A 20,646-nucleotide genomic window follows, 5' to 3' on the forward strand; every position below is an offset into this window, starting at 1 on the left:
GAGGTCTAAATCTAACACTGACTGGCTGCATGACTTTGAGAATATCCCTTTCCCTATCTGAACCTTACCTTTCCCTACCTGCAAAACGGGGGCATTAATGAAAAGTCCAGCAAGAAAACCTGGAAGAAAGCACTGGTTTCAATGGAAGAAAAGGGCTGGTTTGGGGACTGGGCATGGTGGCACACTCCTATAATTCCAGTACACTGGCTGAAGCAAGAGATTCCAAGTCAAGCCTAGCTTCAACTTAGTGAGACCCTGTCTTAACTACAAAATAAAAACAAAGGGATGGGGGACGGGGACATTGCTCAGTGTGAAGGCCTTGCATTCACTCCCCAGTAACACACACACACACACACACACACACACACACACACACACGGTGGTTTGGGAAACCAAGCTGGCACAGAATGCAGGATCCTGGAGGGGTATTTGCTCTTCCCAGGGTACAGCAGCTGTCACCAGGCACCAGACACCCAGGGATAACCAGAAGGCAGCTGTTAGGGCGGAGCAACATGGGAAGCACTGGTACAGGGTGGGGGTAGGGTGGGGAGCTGCCCCCTGCAGGCCCAGCTGTCAGGCTGGCAGACACAGGAGGGAACGGCATGGCCACTAGGGACTTGACCTGGGGCCTGGGGGTCACCCACAGAACCTGCAGTAGCTAACCCCTTCTAACCCACAACCAGCTGCCAGCTGCACTGAGGACAAGATCACGTCACATGTACCAATGGCTCCTACCTGGTGGAAGGCTGGCTTCACAAGCGACCAAGACTCTCCAATGAGGGCTGGCCCCCAGCCCACCAGCACCTGACCTGGATGTGACCACACAGTCAGACCTTTCTGCCTTCTGTGCCCCCAGTCCAATCCCTGATGACTTCTCTCTGCCTCTAGTCCCCTGACCTCTTCAGATTCCCCCAGTCCAGGGCAAACACCTGGTCTTACCACCAGACTCAGAAGGCCCTAATGCTTTGTGGCCCACACAGCCTTGGACCCTGTGCTCCTCTACACAGACTCCAACTTTCCCCACCACTTGAGCCAACATTTAGGCCACGGGACCACCACAGAAGTTATTCCAGCTCCCAGGTCTGAAGGTCCAGCAAAACTCCAGAGCGGCATCACTCACAAGCCCCGCCACAAAGGCTGTCCCACAGCACTCAGCGTGTGGAAACATCACTAAATGTGCTACATCTGTGTTACAATTGGTGAAGGGTGCAGGGTCCTGGCAGGCCTGTGTCTAGGCCACCCCCAGGGTAACTGCAACAGTACCCCCCAGGGCCAGAGCAAGACTGCAGCAATGCAGGATCTGGGGCTCTGGCCCCCTACCACCTTTCCCAGACTCAATTTCCCTGGAATGCAGGGGGGGCCAGGGCCACTGCAGCCAGCTCCAGGTCTGTATCAGCACTTGGCTCCTGGCTGTCACCTCCCATCTATCCTAGTAGCAAACGGCCCCATCCCTCAGGAAGTTCAGGCCCTGGTCCATTCCTCAGGGCTTTTTCCTTCCACCACTTGTGAGTTGGCCTGCACAAAGAGCTATCCTGTGCTGTGACCCTGTTGGTCCACAGCAGATCTTCCCTCATCTTAATGTAAAGAAGACCCCACCGCAGAGGTCTCTGAAGCCAATGAAGGTTTACAGGTCCCCCTTGTGCAAACACAGGCAGAACCTAAAAATGTCAATGGACTTCACAACCAATAACATCCTGTTGAGGACACCACCATGTTCCCTGCACTGCCAGATATTAAGCCTGGCTCCTAGCACTGTGGAGATGGGGGTGCTGCCTCTGCTGAGAAGGCACCTCAGAGGGAAGAGGCTTTCGTCAGGCACCTGCTCTGTCTCACCCACCTCATGAATTCCAAGTTATTTAAAATGGGACCCTGCCTACCCTGGTTCAAATCTTGGCTCTGCCACTCACTACTGGGACTGTGGACAAGTTCCTTTTCCCTCTTACCTTTACACTGTGAGCAGCACCACTGCCTATGGGACAGGCAAGTTAGCATTCCATGTGAGCCACTTGCTGTTTAGAGACAAAGTCTCACTATGTACTCCGGGCTGGCCTCTGACTCACAATCCTCCTGTCTTAGCAAGGAGGGCTGGGACAACAAATGTCTGCCATCACACCCGGTGAGAGCAATCTTTTTAGAGTCAAAGAATATTACGAGTAACTGAAGAAAGTAAAAGGGAGGAACCTCTCATCCAATCCCCATACATGGGCACTGGAATTTATATTTAGCTGCAGATGCCAAATGTCACAATGCCTGGCTTGGGACTTGTTTCAGGATGCAAAGAGGGCCCTCAGAAGAACATCTCTGACCTCCCCCTATAACTTGTGGGAAATCCCCATAAACACATACACTGGGTCTTCATTCCCATCTCTGGCTGTTCACCTCACACTGAGACTTCCTTTGGAGGAAGGGGTGTAGGCCAGCACAGCCACTGCCTCTCAGCCTTTAGGCAGAAGGCTTGTTACCCATGGCACCCCAGCATCTGAAGAAAGTGTCTTTTATTTGTGATGTACAAATACAACCAATGCAAAAAAGAGATCACTTTTTCCCTTTGATTCCAATGGTAACGAGTGGTTAAAGAAAAAATATATGTATATCAAGAAATTTATCTTCCAAATTTTCTTTAAAAAAGGGGGTCATATACACTTTTTTTTTTTTTTTAGGTTTTTTGAGACAGGGTCTCAAGATATAACCCACGCTGGCCTCAAACTCACAGTAATCTTCCTACCTCAGCTTCCCAAGGGGCTGAGATTATAGGTGTGCACCACCATGCCCAGCCAGTCATATACACACTTGACACTAACAAAAAAACCTGAAATAGGAGGGACATAACTAGGAAAAAAAAAATTTTAACACGTCCCAAACAAAGAAAACAAAAAAGCCTGGTACAAAAAGTGTTTCTCAAAACCAAGCCCCAGAGGAGGTGGAGACACACGAGTAGGCCCAACAGCCATGAGGGTGGTCGGCTGGTCTCAATCAGCACTCCTCCCACCAAGCTGTGGCCTCCTGAGGAGCCCTTCAGGGAGGGTGCCCTGCAAAGGCTGGGGGTGCAAGGCAAGGCACCCAGTACCTCATCTACCAATGGGCTTGGTGCCAGGTGTCCAACAACTGGAAGGAGAAAACACACATTGAACTCATCTTACATGAGACTTACACAGGGGGTTCCTTTTGGTCCCCTTGAATGGGAGGTATCAGAAATCTATGATTTAAGACAATAAATATTTATCATTTTTGTGTTTTCTGAGACAGGGATTAGAGGAAAAACTCTTCTAAACATGCGCCTGTTGTTTCATGACTCTTGGAAGGAGAATACCAGTCTCCTCCCACTAACTCCAACTCTCATCAAGGGTAAAAACCCTGGAGCCAGCAGGTGAGGCAAAGGTAAACTTATTCCAGTGTAAAGCTGTATGGCCCTCTCTCAGAAGTGCCCAGTCCCACTGCTGGTACTCAAGAGCAACGCAGGGTGCTCAGTGGAGGCCAGACTGGGTAAGAGAGGCTCCTGCAAAGGCAGGAAGCTGGATGAGAAGCATAGACCACTCTGGGGAGCTGTCAGGACAGGCCACCTGAGTTGGGCCAGAGGGTGGGGGTGAGCAGGCTCAGAGGTCAGGGCACCAACAGACCTCATGAGAGCAACTGCACAAAGGCTAGAATCCTCACAACACTCCCTGAAGCAGAGCTCAGGCATGTTCAAGGGGAAATGTCAGGTGTTTTCACCTAGATAAGGAGAAAGGATTTAGTTTTTCTTCCTTGAAAGAGGAACATGGCCTAAAAATCAGGATGCGAGTAAGTTCTGAGCCTACATCCTCTTCACTCTCTGAGAAGAGGAAGCCCATCTCCTCCTTCTGCTCCAGCCTGCTGCCAAAGAGAGACACCAAAGAAAGAAAAGCAGCTGTGTGGGCCACCGACAGACACTCTTGCTGCAGCCTGAGCTGTGCCCCAAATGGGCCAGAACAGTGGCACCAGTGCCTCATTGAGGCCACAAGGGGCAAGGCTGGGGAGTGCAGGCAGAGGGGCCTGCTGCTGGCTGGGGGCTCTCTGAAGAGGCAGAGTGGTAGAGGGTTGCCCCACCTTCAGAGAAGTATCAGCACCAAGAGGTGACAGAAAATGGCATTAACTGTACCACGAAAAACTGGTACTTCAGGGGAAGAAGAGGGGTTCCCTGATGTTACTCCCCATTGAGATTAAGAACAGAGGTATCTAGGGTGGAAGCAAGAGGCTGGGGAGAAACAGTAATAGGGGGCAATGCAAGGGAACAGAAGGACCTCTGGCTTTCTTGAGTGAAAAGCTCGAGTCACTCCCATGAGATCTAGAAGTTTAGCTAAGAGTGCAAATGCCCAGAGAAGCAGTCATCCCCATGGTAGGCCTGTTGGCACACCTGTTCCTGGTCCTCTTAGCCCTTCTCACTGATAGCAATGGAGAGGCAGCCTTCTCCTCAGAGTTGGCCAGTCCCGATACAACTCCACTCCAGGGACCCATAAAAACAGCTAGAAAGAACTTCTCTGTACCCTGGCATCAAAGGCCTACACGGTCTCTATGACAGTGCTCCATCCACAAGAGCAGAGTTTCTCAAAAGCCTTGGTTTGTGCCCAGAATTTAAGAGTCCAATCCTCTTTGGGGACCAACAGACCCCAGATCAGGATTCCAGGATTTTGACAAGGTGGATATAAACATTCCATTTGTCCAAGGCAGGGGTGTGGGAAGCCTGTTGGGAATCCAGCTGCAGAGAATTTGAGGGCCCAAGAGCCAAGTGACAAGACAGCTGCTGTGAGGATAAGCTTCATGGTGCGGCCTCCAACTCTTCCTGTAGCACCCTCTTCTCAGCACTCATTCCTGGCATTCTGCTCTTCCAGGAGAAAGAAGGAGAGGCGGCATGGACCACTCCTCCCCAGGTTCTGAGCTCTCAGGTTGCCACCTGTAACATGCAAGGCTGAGGAGACCACAGCTCTGAGAGCACCTGGAAGGTAGTGTGAGACCAGAGTAGAGGACAGGCCTTAGGAGAGAGTGTTGCGGCTTGCAAATGGTTCTGAGAGTTCAGTGGCAGCAGCCACCACAGTGCCCGCCTGCATGGGAATGCTGGCTGTCCCCAAACTTCGTCTTCCGGCTCAGGATCTCATAGGAACAGTCCTCCCCACAGCAACCAGACATGCTCGGGGAAGAATCATCAATTTCAAATCTGCAAGGCAGGCAGGGGAAAAGGTGTTGGTCACAGGCAGCTAAATGCTTTCCTTCGGGCCTGAAAACTTTTCCAATAGCTACACTGACGGGATGAGGGCAAGGGGACCAAGTTAGAGGATGCTGCCATACCATCTCACCAATCCCAAATCCCCAAGGACCATTGGACTTCGAGCTCAAGTACCAAGATGAGGGCCGAGACCAGCAAAATAGCATAGGGGCAGCACTTCCTACCACCCAGAAAAACCACTCCAGAGATGAGCTCCTTACTGTAGCGCTTCTCGGAAGAACTGATAGGCGCCATGATTGTGTTTAAATACTGTTAACATCACCTTCTTCATCTGTGTGCTGGAAGAAAGCAGAGCGAGCACCTTTTAGACAAATAGAGACTGCGGCTATGCGTCCTCCCCCTCCTGTCCCTGCCACTACTTCTCATTCACCACAAGTGGTGTTCCCAAGTCCCGCCTCCAGCCAGCAGAGGCCTTTGGCACCAAACTGCTCAGTGTTCCCCACCATTACAGGCTGGTCTGATTGGATGAACTTCAGGGATCTTCTCTACCTCCTCTCTGCAGCCCCTTCACTTACGTATAGTGGATTCCTCTCCCTATGACTAAGCAAACAAGGTCTGAAGCAGTCCTTACCTGTTGGCCATGAGCTGCAGGATCTGTATGAGGAACTTTCCCAGGCCTTTCCGCCGCACTTTGCTTTCCAACTGCACTTCATAGCTAGGTAAACAAAGCAGGGGGCTGAGAGCGCAGGGTGGGGTACAGAGGCTGCAAAGCCCAGCAGAGCATACTGCAGCCCCTGGCAGCCCACAGACCCAGACAGGCACAGTGGGCTGTCACCTGTTCTCCCTCCCCTTTCAGCTCACCCCAAGCCGAGGCTCCTACCAGTAGAGGACTTCATCCCCGCACTCCACATCAAACCGGAAGTGAGAAAAGGCAACAGGGACAGAACTGTTTTCCCAAGCGATAAGGTACCAAGCTCGGTCATCTGTCATTTCCTCCCGTTTCTCTCGGTCCTTCCAGCCCCACTCACTTTGCTCATACCTGGGGAGTTTGGGGGCAGTCAGAACAGGAAAACCTCAAAGGACTAGAAAGCCAGCTGGTGAGCCAGGCTTTCTTGTGCTCTTGCTCCCCTTTGGTTGAGCCATGCTTACATGCTTTGCATATTCGTTTTGGTCAGGTCAAACGCCCAATCCACAGTGGCTGGCTCCAGTCCAGACACTCGCTTACATTCAATGGAGACATTCAACCTAAGAAGAGGACAGGGAGGCATAAGAAGCTGGTGGCTCCCTTCAGGGTACCACCACTCCTCCCTGAAAAATCTGACTAGAGGCACATCTGGTCTGCTACTTCTTGGGAAAAGCCCGGCCTTCTCAGACAAGACTGGAGAAGGTGCCTGTGCAGAAATGGATCCTTCTGGGTTGAGATTAACACCTGCCATCACCACCACCACCACCGGGCCCACGTCCTGCCCTTCTTATGTTGTCCTTACCAGACTCAGCACTTCTGTCAACTTGTCTTCTCTACTTCCTCTTTATTCTTTTTCTACCTGTTTGTATTTTACTATAAACACTTTTGCCTTTTGTGTTTCTTAGTTCCTGCTCGTAGGCATTTTTTTTTCTTTTATTTTTTTGAGTCAGAATCTTGCTATGTAGCTCAGACTGGCCTTGAACTCACTATATAACTCAGGTTGGCCTTGAACTTGCAGCAATCCTCCTGCCTCAGCCTCCTGGGTGCTGGGGCTAGAGGTGTGTGCCACCACGCCTGGTGTCTTAGGCATTTTCTGTCATTCTAATTGCTGAATTTAGAGTCCAGAGTACTAACCACTAAATCATGAAATGTCACTGCTGCTTCAATTTCTGTAGTATCTTTGGGCTCCCACGGGACTTCCTCCCCCTTATCTACCAATCTTGCTTTCAAAACCAGCGGGTGAATGACCTCCGGCTCTTCAAGACTACAGCTCAGGGATGGGAGTTTAGGTCACTGGTAGAGTATCTGCCCAGCATGCACAATGTCCTGGCTTCAAGTCCCAGTATACCAAAAGCAATTTTTAAAAGCCACCAGGTGTGGTGGCACACACCTGTAATTCTAGCACTTGGGAGGCTGAGCCAGGAAGATCACCATGAGTTCAAGGCCAGTCTGGGCTACACAGTAAGTTCAAGGCAAGCCTGAACTACATAGCAAGACCCTGTCTCAAAAACAAAACAAACAAACAAAAAAAAAAACGGAAAAGGGGGGATAAAAAAACGAAGAAAGCTAAAAACAAACACACAAACAAAAAAAACACCCAAAGAAAAACACCCAAAACACCTCCCCAGAAGTCCCACCTTTGTCTTCTCTCAGGACTCAATGGGTATTCTAAGCTGATTAAACAAGGTAAAACAAGCCAGGCGTGGTGGTGTACACCTGTAATCCCAGCACTGCGGAGGCTGAGGCAGGAGGATCGTTGCAAGTTCGAGACCAGCCTGGGCTACAAAGTGAGCTTCAAGGCCAGCCTGAACTGTATAGTGAGACCTTGTCTCAAAAAAAGACAAAAAAATAAAATAAAATAAAATAAAATAAAATAAAATAAAATAAACAAGGTAGAACAGGGCCTAACCCACCACTCTTGTTTTCCTAAACAAACGTTGTAGGTAGCCAGGGATATAGCTCAGTGGCATAAGTGCCTGCATGGCAAGTGCAAGGTCCTGAGTTTGATTCCAGGTACCAAAAAAAAATGTTGTAGGTGTTCAGGCATCTGCTTCTAAAGGAAATTCAAGTGAGATACAGTTAAACTCACAGGCCAATTTGTGAAATCATTCTCCAGGTAACACCACATTCAGAAAGAAATGAAGTCAGTAACGCTGAGCCCCTGAAGAGCTCCTGCATCAGTATCTTTCAGTGGCCTTTGATGTCACCCTCAGAGGATGTTTCCAGTAGGATCTGCTGTCACTCTGCTGACTGGCACACCATTTGAGCTCAAATGCTCATCCTTGTAAATGGAAAATTTCCTGCCCTGGAAGAACTTTTCTTTCTTTCTTTTTTCTTGTCTTTTTGAGACAAGGTCTCACTATGCAGTTCAGGCTGGCCTTGAGCTCACTTTGTAGCATAGGCTGGTCTTGAACTCGCCACTATCCTCCTGCCTCAGCCTCCCAAGTGCTTGGATTACAGGTGTGCACTACCACACCCGGCATTAAATTTCCTTCCCATCTTTTTTTTTTTTGGTACCAGAAATTGAATTCAGGACCTTGTGCTTGCCAAGCAGACGCTGTGCCACTGAGATATATCCCCGGCCCTGGAAGAACCTTTCTTTACAAGAATCAAGCACATAACAAGCAGAACTGCCCAAACATATCACTGTATCTATCTTAGCTATAAAAGCTCCAAAGGCTGGTCTATAGGTATAATTTCTCCATTCATTTATATGCTTTAATTATGTAAAAGTAGGACCACAGCCATAAGCATCATTAAAAAGGCACAGAAGGAGCCTAGTTGACTGATAAAGGCTGCTTCTGAGCTTTCCCATGTTTCTGGGAGTAGTAGGAATGCAGCATATGGAAATATTAAGAGAGACCACAGGAGGGGATCGCTACCATGTGACAGGACTTTCTAAAAGTTGAATAACAAAGCTACTACAGAAATGGTAACATGTATGATCACAGAAAGACATAAGTGAATATGATACTATAAAATTCAGGCACAGGTATAAAAAGCAAATAGAGTACTATGGGTTTTATACTTTACTTATCTGTATTTTTCTCTTATTCAATAAAATACTCGTAACAGCTGCTACTTTCTTCCTTAAAACTGCAAATCTGGGCTGGGCATGGTGATGCACACCTGTAATTCCAGCATTTTGGAAGGCTAAAGCAGAAGGACCCCAAGACTCTGTCTCAAAATAAAAATTAATAAAAAAAAAAAAAAAAAAAGCTGGGTATGTTGCACACACCTGTAATGCCAGAAACTGGGAGACCAAGGCAGAAGGACTGTCATGAGTTCATGAGTTCATGAGTTCAGGGCCAGCCTACGCTACATACTGAGTTCAAGACCAGTCTGAACTACATAGCAAGATCCTGTCTCAAAAAACTTAAAAAATGGCCACGGATATAGCTCAGTGGTACAGTGCCTGCCTGGCAAGCATAAGGTCCTGAGTTGAATTCCTGGTACCCCACCTCCACCAAAAGGGTCTGGGATGTAGCTTTGTGCAAAAGATCTCATTCAATCCCAGCACCAAAAAACAAAACAAAAACGTTAATTACATGTCTGGCTCAACCGCCCCACCGCACCCCCAATACTGGGGGTCAAACCCAAGACTGGCTGACTAACTTTCTTTTCTGTCCCTGTTTCTTTTCGTTTCTCTCTCTCTTTCTTGAGACAGGATCTCACTATGTAGTCCAGGCTACCCTTCAACCCACTGTGTAGCCCATAGAGCCTTCAACCACCCTGCACCAACCTTCCTGCAGCAGCCTTCCAAGTGCTGGGACCATAGGTGTGTGCCATCACAGCTGGTTTCATCATATCTTGCGGATGAGAAAATTAAGACTTAGCTAGGCACAATGGTACAAGTGCAGGCAGACCATAAGTCCAAGGCCAGCTTGGACAACTTAGTGAGTCTCTGTCTCAAAATTAAAAAGGGCTGGATAGTATATCACTTCCCTAGCAGGCACACAGCCCTGGATTCAATCCTAAGTACCAAGGGAGGGGCGCTGTAATCTCAGCACTTGGGAGGCTGAAGTAGGAGGATCACCACCAGTTCAAGGCCAGCCTGAACTACATAGTGAGTTTGAGGACAACCTGGACTACACAGTGAGACTCTCCATTTCAAAACACACACACACACACACACACACACACAGGGAAAAAAAAAAAAAAAACCAGAACAAAACAAAAAATCCCCAGCATCACACACAACATGAAAAGAAAATGAGGCTTAAGGAATGCAAATAAGTTATCTAAGTAAAGTTAATATGAGGTCCAATGGCAATTCAACCTATAGCCTAGAAAAGCCATAATTCCTGTTATTTCCCCAAGCTAAATGTTACATTACAGAAACTCCACTAAGGTAGGATAGAATATACTTCCTACTTTGTAAACCAGCAGGATAAAAAAGGAGAAGGAATTTTAATCCAGATGCTATGGTAACTGGATCAGTTAGTATAAAAACTATTATGTATGTCTAGCTTTCAATATGCTCCAGGAATAAGAGCTTAGCATGGCGATGCAGACCTGTAATCCCAGCCTTCCAAGTGCTGCAGTTACAAGTGTGCACCACCACGTCACAGTTTCAGTTTTTTCACAATAAAGTAGGAGAAATTTTTGGTTTGAAGAAGTCCATGCTAGAAAAGTAAATTCCTGAGGACACTGAAGCGGACAAGTGTCAAGAATACTCAGTACATCAGCCAGGCGAGGTGGAGCACACCTGTAATCCCTACACTCAGGAGGCTGAGGTAGGAAGATCACTGCGAGTTCAAGACCAGCCTGGGCTACAAAGTGAGGTCAAGGCCAGCCTGTACTGCACAGCAAGACCCTGTTTCAAAAAGGCAAAAAAAAGAATGCTCAGTACAGCACTCAGGAATCTGAGGTAGAAGGATCACAAGCTCAAGGCTGGCCTGGACAATATACAGAGACCCTATTTCAAAACACTGAGAAAAGGCCAGACGTGGTGGTGCACCCCTGTAATCCCAGCACTCTCCCAGCATTGAGAAGGCTGAGGCAGGAGGATCGTTGCGAGTTCAAGGCCAGCTTGGGCTACAAAATGAGTTCAAGGCCAGCCTCCACTGCATAGCAAGACCCTATCTCAAAAAGACCAAAAAAAAAAAAAAAAAAAAAAAAAAAAAAAGAGAGAGAAAGAGAGAGAGAGAGAGAGAGAGAGAGAGAGAGAGAGAGAGAGAGAGAGAGAGAGAGAGAGAGAGAGAGAGAGAGAGGAAATAATGCTCAATATGACTCACCCATTCCGGTCATATTTCTTGAATACTGGGAAAGCCTCCAGAGGGTCTCCAAGCTGGGCAAGGAAAAAGAAGAGTAACACAGGTGAGCAGAAGTGTTAGCTCTGCCCAAGACCCCTGCTGTCTAGGAACAGGATACTGTAAGGACTCATGACAGGAGGCCCCAGAAACAGTCCTCATAAGGTCTCCATCTGCCTTAGCTCTGAAATCACACAGACGTAGGAGGTTTAACGAGGAGGCCCAAGAGAGTTAAGTTTAGCTTCATTTGACAGGATGAGAATAGATTTTATCAGTTCATGGGCACAATACCTGCCGCTAACCTAAAGAGGCCACATGGTACCTTTGAGCACTTCTGGGAAAAGCTCTCTACTAATTTCATCTGTTCAAAACCTCAACAGAAAATCATGTCCCTCAACTGGAACCTTATAGATGTGGAACATTTACTGTAAGTGAGCTAAAAGAATAACAAAAAGTGAGCTAAGGAATGAGGGCAGGAAGGATGGCTAGAATTTCTTAGGTTCAGTTCTCCCATCTGGTGTCAATTCACAGCTACTCCTCCCTTGACTACAATCTTTGAGACCAGGCCATGATATCCCCTCATTCCCAGCACAGCCTTTAGTATTTCATGGGTAATCAATAAGTATCTGAAGGAATGAAAAAAAAACTGTATATGTTTTATCAGAGGGGTTTCCTCCCCAAAACTATCAGTAAGAGAAGAAGCCACTTCTGCTGAAATCCACATTTCCCAGAACACCTGGACGAATAGCTGGCACCTCCTCCCAACTTCTCTGCTGTAAGCTGCAAGAGGCCTGGGTAGGTAGTGTCGCAATTCTGCCACAGGGTGGAGCTAAAAGAAATCAAATTAAAAACCGAGTTGAGGTTCCAAGAAGCAGGGACTGGAAAGCAGAGTCACCCTGTTGGCGGCATCCACTTTGGCACAGACGGCATCCATGGCTGCACGTTCCTCCAAGCGCTTCTGCTTCTTCTCCTTTGCTTTGCTTGACTTTCTCTGCAATAGGGAAAAATAACACTGGCTAGTAAGGCTCTGGCCTACCAAAGTCTTGACTTTTCTCTTTGAGGAACTAAAGAGGCCCAGCATCCAAAGATATGGCCCATCCAGGCTGCCACGCACGGTGTGTGAACTATGCAAAGACACTGTTTCCCATGTTGTGAGCCTTCCTGAGTTTTACTAGATTTCTCGGCTTTCTTTCAGGAAGTATACTGATCCTGCTGACCTCAGGTCACCCGGAGAACTCAGAGACCTGACAATGCCCCCAGTGAACCTGGGTCCAGCAATGACAAATATTTACTCATTTGCCACTTCATAAAAAGAAACACCCAATTTCAAACCCATTTAGGCCAGCTTTCAGGGAGACGATGGCATCTGAGATAGGCACTGACAGCTGTTCCTAAGTACAGTGTAAGTTTACGCAGTCTTTTGTGTGGCTTCTAACCACAAGAGACAAAAAGATCTGGTCAAGGGCAGCCCTGTGGGATCTGAGCCTCACTTCTAAACAAGAACCAGGGTGCTCTGGCTTAAGGGTACGGACCCATTCCGCCAAAAGTCCTGCTCAGCCAAGGCTAACAAATGACAGGCACATCATGCACTTAGCAACAAAAGCAGACCAGAGGGCCCCAAGGGGTTCATGTCAGGCCACAGGCAACGCTACCACATGGTCAACAAGAAGAAACTCCAGGCACACAGGTAGCAGAGGTGGGGCAAAGGAAGGTCCCTGCACTGAGGGACAAAACAGTAAGTTGTCCACAAATGCACCTAGATCACATACTGTTTTGAGGCTAACATGGGTTTTCCTCAAGCCTAAACAGACTCTCTCACCCTCTGGTAAAAAGCTAGTAACAGGAAAAGAGCCAGGCTCTGGAAACTGACAGACTTCATCCAAACCATTTCTGCTCTCCACTCTCCCTGCAGGTCCTAGGACAGAGCAGAGCCTTTTTCTGAGCCTCCTTCCCTGATATGCAAGTGAAGATCCTAATACCTCTTGAGTGACATTAGCCCTGAGAGGCTCATACAACCAGTACTCAATAAATGACAGTTCTCATTCTCACTTCCAAGGAGAAACAAGCAGGCAGAAGTGCTGGCCTACCCAGTCCTGGCTCCCAAAGAAAAAGGCAAGTAGTTCTGTTTCTGCCAATGGTATGGCCTCTTGTGATCCCTTACCCTCCTCTCCAAGAGCTCACTGGAGAGAGGTCTGACAACTCCCGATTACAGCTTTGCTTTGCTCTGGCACTGGCCCCAGGAAAGAGCATGCAGAGCAATTAACATTCACATGAGTTGAAAACCCAGCTGCTGGGAAAGTTTCTCAGGATAAATTCTACCATCAATTTTTTTTTTTTTTTTTTTTTTTTTTAAATACTAGAGATTGGACCCTGGACTTTCCCACTGAGCTATATTATATCCTCAGCCCTTTTTAATTCTGAGATAGGGTCTCCCTAAGTTTCTAAATTGCCCAGGCTGGGCTCAAACTCCTGCCTCAGTTACTCAGAGTACTGTGATTACAGGTGTGCACCACCATTCCAGGCTGCCCTTGATTTTCTTTTCTCTTCTTTTTTTTTGGTATCAGGAATCGAACTTAAGACCTTGCGCTTGCCATGCAGGCACTTGTGCTGCTGAGCTATATCCCCGACCCATGCCCTTGATTTTCCAACGAATAACACTTTAATTCCTATTTCAAATAACTAGGAGGCAAAACAGAGTTCAGAGGGCTGGGGATATCGCTCAGCAGCATAAGCGCCTGCCTGGCAAGCGCAAGGTCATGAGTTTGATTCCTGGTACCAAAAAAAAAAAAAAAAAAAAAAAAAAACAGAGTTCAGATACCAGAACTTACATGGATTACTCTTATAGGCACAAATTCTACAAGCACCAGCTAATAACTACCTTCTGGCTGAATGCCATGCTTCCTAGAAGGGATAAACAGAAGAAAATAGATGGTCTTCACAAAGCAGCACTCTAGACACACAACTGCCCTCTCTCTGCCACCATTAGGGTATTTTGGGGGCGGGTACCAGGAATCAAACTCAGAATCTTGTGCTTGCCATGCAGGCACTGTACCACTGAGCTATATCCCTGGCCCCGCTATTAGGTTTTGTTTTGTTTTGTTTTGTTTTGAGACAGGGTCTTGCTATGCAGTTCAGGCTGGCCTTGAGCGCACTGTATAGCCCAGGCTGGTCTCGAACTCGCAACAATCCTCCTGCCTCAGCCTTCCGAGTTCTGGGATTACAGGCGTGCACCACCACGCCCAGCCCCACTATTAGGTTTTATAGCTTTCATTTTTTTCCTCTGGGAATTTAGGTTTCAGGTCAACAGTGACATTCACAGCTTGTAAAGTACTTTCACAAACATGTTCAATTCTCAGGGCAGAAACCATCACCTCTTCTTCACACATTAGGAAACCAAGGCTCAAAGGGATGACGTGACCCACTCAGAGTTCCCTGCACCAAGGACTCCAGGGAGACTCAACCATAGGGGCTGGATCACAGATCCAGTGTTTGTTCCACCACCCCCACTGTCTCCCAGTGGGAGAGCCCACATGTAGTGTGCCGACTTCACTCAATCTTTCAACAAAGACCTTCTCACATCCTGCCAAAATAAGGCCAGGGGCCTCAGAAGCCCTTACACAACCACGCAGCAACTCACTTCTCAGTGCCCATCCACCTACTGATGGCTTTCCAACGCAGTGCCACCCACCCTAGGCCCTACCCTCTGCACTGAGGCAGAGGTAGGGAAAAAGGAAATCCCGGAGAGAAAGCCTCCAGGGCAGGATGATGGGGCATAAAGAACATAGACTTTGGCATCAACCCGACCAGGCCAATGTCCCTCCTGCCACCCTAGCACGACTTGTGAGAGCAACTGGATCTGCAGGAAGATGAGAACAGAAATGCTAAGCTCATGCAAGAGCTGCACTCTAAGGACAGGTCAGAAGCCTGCATACCTGCACAGTAGATTCCAGCTCGTTTTATCCAACCCAACAGCCTACCCTCTTTTAACAATATGGAACAGAAGAACTGAAGGCACTAGAAGACAAGTGAGACTCCCAGGACCCAGAAAGCACACGTTCCCTTCACAGTATCTCATTTCCGAGCACCAAAAGTAATTCCTAAGCACAAGCAGGAGGAGGGCTAGCCTGGGCCTCCTGGAGATTTATGGGCTCACTCATGTGGGGGAACTGTTGAGTGAGGCAATCCTCAGACTGAGGCTTGGAGCTGCTATGGCCTGAGATTAAGATAATGAAAGCACCCCTTAAGCACTTCAATGCCTACATAGCGTAGGGGATAGGAAGAAAGCTGCAGCAGGCTGTGTCAGACAGGCAGGGGATTTCCCTCAAACTCAGCAAGTACTAGGAAGAGTGGCTTCCTACTGTTCCAATTAGCTTTGCCTCTGCCTTATGGAGGTAAGGCTGTCCTGTAGGGACACAAGAAAGCTCTCCTAATTAAAATGGGAAATAAGCACAGTGAACAGCAAAGCTCATTGTGGCTAAGTGTCTTTCCCAAGGGAGCTTTATATAATAAAAAGAGCATGGGCTTTTGAGTCAAGAGACCTGGATTTGATTCTCAGCTCTTTCATTTAATAGCTATGTGACTTTAGGCAAGTTACTTAAAATCTTTTGGGCAAGTTACTCAATTTCTCTGAACCTCAGTTTCCTCATTCATGAAATGGAGCTAGGGCTGAAATGTAGTTCAGTGGTAAAGCACTTGCCTAGCATGCATAAAGTTCAATCCCAGTACTACAAAAACAAAACCCACTAAAAAACACGGCTAACTATACTTATACCAATAGCCAAGAGATGTTGTAAGGACAGAAGGTATAATGCACTACATATAAAAGTTCACGGATTGTTGTGAATTCAAGGCCAGTCTGAACTGTGTAGTGAGATCCAGTCTCAAAAAGATTTAAAAAAAAAAAAAAATTAATGGAAACAGTTTTGTGTTTTTGAGACAGAGATATGCTATGTAGTTCAGGCTAGTTTTTGACTCATAGTGATCCTCTTGCCTCAGTCTCCTGCATGCCGGGATTATAGGCATGCACCACCATGCCCAGCACAATTTTTGTCTATGAGGACCCATTAGTGCCAACACATTCAAAAAGATAATCTTGCCTGTAATCCCAGTACTCAGGAGGCTGAGGCAGGAAGACTGTTGTGAGTCCAAGGCCAGCCTGGGCTACACAGTGAGTTCAATGCCAGTCTGGACTGCATAATGAGACCCTGTCTCAAAAAGACAAAAAAAAAAAAGATGATCTTTCTAAGTCAGCCCAAATACATACACCCACTTCTTTGATGAAAGATCTGAGACACAGAAAGGCTGAGTAACTTTTAGCGTCACAGAGGCACTGAACAGAGTTCTCAGAGGTCTTCACACAACCTTCCCCACACTGAACTCTGAACTCCACAAAGACGAGGCTGTACCTGATTTATTTGCTCATGTATATTATGCTCAGCAAATAGTAGGTACTTTGTTCCTATCTGTTGAATGAATCATCCAAGATTCTAATCTAGGTTTGAACTGTAAAGTCCATGTTCTCTCCAGTACATCTCTTATGGTGCTTCTAAAAATTTGCTATTAAATGTTGTTTCCATCAGGTGTGGTGGCACATGCCTGTAATCCCAGCACTCTGGAGGCTGAGGCAGGAGGATCGTTGTGAGTTCGAGGCCAGCCTGGGCTACAAAGTGAGCTCAAGGCCAGCCTGAACTGTATAGCAAGACCCTCTCTCAAAAAGACAAAAAATAATAAAATAAAATAAAATAAAATAAATGTTGTTTTTACAAGCAGGTATGAAATTCCCCCCGATACTATTCTTGTCAAAGCTGTAACTCCACCCACAGTTTGACGGGAAGGAGTCACAAAGAAAAATCGAATGGTAGAAGGAGGTACCTTCTACAAAAGGAATTTGACATCTCTTATGTTTCCAGTGTCGATGCCTTCATCCCATGTGGTACCAGTACCAAGAACTTGGTGAAGGGAGACAAGATTTAACTTTTTTTTTGTATGGGGAATTGAACTCAGGACCTTGTGATTGCCAGGCAGGTGCTGTGCTGCTGAGCTATATCCCCAGCCCCAAAGATTTTTCTAACTTCTTGAAGACAACGCATACATAGCAGTTGGGGTGAAAGAACTTTGAAGTGAAAGAAGGTGATACATCTGATGCCACCCTCTCAGCCTGAGATCAGGAGGAAGGCCCTCTGCCTGAGAGTGACCACTAGGAATGATGACTTCCTGCCATCTAGATGGGGTGTTCCACAGTTCCCACTGATGAGCAACAAGGGTAATGACAGGGTTCCAGTTCTGATTCAGGAAAGATAATTCAAGACTCTCTGTTGCTGTTTAATGCAAGAAAAGACTTTGTAGAGACTGTTCTGAGAAACACATCTATAAAGTATGAGTAATAAGACTGGGACCAATGGAAGCAAGGTTCCACATTATCTCTGAGGCCTGCTATTTCAGCTCAACCAATGAGGAAATACTGATCCAGAATGGCATGTGACGCTTCTTGTTTGGGGCTTGGTCTGCACTGACTGACAGTAGATGGTTATTGAGTGACACTGAAGATACAGGTTTCATTTACACAGCTGAGGTCTGTGACCTTTCACAGAAACCTACATTAAAAATGACACATCTTTAGATTTGCTTTCTCCCTATGAAGTATACAGCTTCCAAAATTCCTGGTTGAAGCAACAAATTTGCGGGACGGGTCCTGGGGACTATAACCAGGTCCTCCCATACAGTAAGCACACACTTTACCACTGAGCTACATCTCCAGGCCCTGAATGTTCGTTTGACAGATTACCTAAAGTTTTTTTGACATGAGTTAGAAAATTATGCCGGGTGTGGTGGCGCATGCCTGTAATCCCAGCACTCAGGAGGCTGAGGCAACAGGACCGTTGTGAGTTCCAGACCAGCCTGGGCTACAAAGTGAGCTCAAGGCCAGCCTCAACTGCATAGCAAGACCTGCTCTCAAAAAGTCAAAAAAAAAAAAAGAGAGAGAATTATTTTTGTCTAACAAGTTTATTTGTTCCCTCAATACAGATTTGAGAGAAAAAAAAAAAATCTAGGTTTGTAAGAGTAAGGACAAACCCATAGTTAAAAATAGCACAGACCTATTTTATAACACTAAAGTGAAGGCTGAGGGCCAGGAATACAGCTCAATGGTGTAAGAGCCTGCCTGGTAAGTGCAAGGTCCTGAGTTCAATTCCTGGTACCAAAAAAAAAAAAGTGAAGGCTGAGAATACAGGCAAAAATATCACCCCGACTACTCAGGAAGCACCTCATTAGCTGTTTACATCCATTATCTCATTTAATGTTTACTACTACTCTAGGGGGGAGGTATCATCATCCTCATTACATAGGTGAGGAAATTCAAGTCCAGAAAGGCCACATCACTGGCACAGTATGATGCTAGCAAGTGAAGATGGAGCTAGCACTGAGGTATCTCTGGCTCCAAGTCAGGGCTCCCTACTGGTGGTGGAAATTCCACATAAATGCGAGTATGTATAGCAAGGCCAGTTGTCTTTCTAGGAGAGTGAATAGTATTTCTCAAGCTGGAATTTAGTAAAGTGAGTGAGCTGATATGAAACTACTTCTGCCCAGCCCTGTATCTGCACATGCCAGGAAAAGGCACCGAAATATCAACACCTCCCTGATGCCAGCACCGAACAGGTGGTCAGTATCCACCGAAGTTGGGGCCACGCCCAGTCCCTGCTCCCATCCTCCCTTCTCACCTGCACAGCTTTCCCCTAGCAAAGCCACCTGAAGTGCTAAAACTGGTAACTCCTAACAAGAAGCCTTTCATTGCAAACAGGAGGCGAAGCAGCAGGCCTCTGCGGGAGGGAAGACCCGGTTTTACGTATCAGGAGAAAGAGTCCGGCAGAGAGGTTTCAAGCTGCTGGGAACACCGGTCACCCGAGCAGGGCAGCGCAAGCGCCGGGATTCAAAACAACGAAGCGGAGTCTGGCGCCCCAGTCACACACTGCATGACCTTGGACAGGCGCCCTCTTTCCCCGGGCCTCAGTTCCCTCCAAAACAGGTTGGCCTGGATGAGGGGCACCACGGGGTCGGTGACAGACGGGTGACGGCGACCCGGGGAAGCAGGGGGGAAACCTCAAGGACCGCGGGGGCCGAGCACGCCGCCGGGTGGGGAGTCCGCGAGGCGGGAACCGGCCGGCGCGACGCGAACGGTGGGGGAGGGGTTCCGGGGGGAGGGACCTCGGAGAAGGGGCTCCCTGGGTGTAAATGAGCTAGGCCGAACGTGGGGTCCCTTGGAATGGGGGAGTCGGGTCATGTGGGGGCCAGAGGTCACGTGAGGCCAGAGGGGTCGGGGTCACGTGAGGGGGGCTCGAGGAACAATGGGGGCCAAGGAGGCAAGGATAACAGAAAGAGCCCCTGAGCCTCCCGTCTCCTCTCACTGCCTCACTCACCCCCATGGCGCCGGCGGCGACCCTCGGCTCCTTCACACACTTGCCAGCAGGGAGGCGGCAACGGCTGCGGCAGCAACGGCGGCGACACCAAAGCGGCAGGCCCCACACTGCGCATGCGCTTCGCCGCTACCCGCGCGCCCGGGCGGGCAACGCGCAGGCGCAGATCAGGGCCGAGGGGCAAGTGGGGAAACGGCGCGCAGGTGCAGCGCCAGCCGTGCTGCCCAGGGTCTCCAAAGAAAAAGAGGCGGGAGGCGAGGCGGGGCGGGGCGTCGCGCTGGGAATGACGCATTAGCCCAAGCCCCGCCTCAAGAGCAGCTTTGTCTGTAGCTATAGCAACGTGGCCGGAGGCGCGCCTCAGCTACAAGCCGCGTGCTTTCGGGTAGCAGGGGGTGAGTGCTCGCCACGTTCACTGAGGACAAGTTACGTGCCCTCTGAAATATGGGGCTTCTCCTCAGCACTCTTGAGCACGCAGGACGTCTTCGAAAGCGCTCCCAAATTCTAGAACTTGACTTTTGCAACTTCTTTTTTAACCAGAGTCCTGTTAGTCATTCATCTGCCTTGTAGCCATTCATTCTCCTTCCACTCATAAGCTTGCTTACCCAAAGTTTACCGTGCTGAGCCCAGGAGCACAGAGAGTACCAGAAGCCATCGTAGTACAAAATTTCGCTGTTTAGCCGGCGTGGTGGCGCACGCTTGTAATCCCAGCACTCAGGAGGCTGAGGCAGGAGGATCCTTACAAGTTCGAGACCAGCCTGGACTACGAAGTGAGCACAAGACCAGCCTGAACTGCATAGAGAGACCCTGTCTCAAAAAAAAATAAAAAGAATTTTGCTGTTTAGAGGCAATTGTTGGAGAGAACTGTTAAAAGTAGCACTATTAAAGTGAAACTTAAGGTGTCCTGGGTGGGATTCATTTCACTCTATCCCAACAGCCGCCTGGAGTGTGACCCCCAACACAACCTGCCTGGGAATCACCTGGGGAGTGTGTGCTGCGTAGAAGCGCGCCCCTCCCCACTACAGTTTCAAAGGTCGAGCTTCACAGACTTTGTCAGATTTTTTTTTTTTTTTTTTTTTGTCTTTTTGAGAGGGTCTCTTTATGCAGTTCCGGCTGGCCTTGGGC

General features: G+C 48.1%; 1 protein-coding gene across 1 annotated transcript; it reads right to left on the reverse strand.

Moving 5' to 3' along the window:
• Positions 1-3,136: 3,136 nt before the first annotated feature.
• Positions 3,137-19,760, reverse strand: Naa40 (N(alpha)-acetyltransferase 40, NatD catalytic subunit). Its single transcript, XM_005384655.2, has 8 exons — positions 19,528-19,760; positions 12,012-12,107; positions 11,102-11,154; positions 6,329-6,424; positions 6,060-6,218; positions 5,811-5,894; positions 5,440-5,517; positions 3,137-5,170 (listed from the first exon to the last, which is right to left on the reverse strand). Exons 1-8 carry the CDS (start codon positions 19,531-19,533, stop codon positions 5,029-5,031), a joined length of 714 nt encoding a protein of 237 aa, XP_005384712.1. The 5' UTR covers positions 19,534-19,760; the 3' UTR covers positions 3,137-5,028.
• Positions 19,761-20,646: the final 886 nt, after the last annotated feature.

The sequence above is a fragment of the Chinchilla lanigera genome, unplaced genomic scaffold (assembly GCF_000276665.1).
Source record: "Chinchilla lanigera isolate Chin_1 unplaced genomic scaffold, ChiLan1.0 scaffold00021, whole genome shotgun sequence".
Lineage (NCBI taxonomy): Eukaryota > Metazoa > Chordata > Mammalia > Rodentia > Chinchillidae > Chinchilla > Chinchilla lanigera.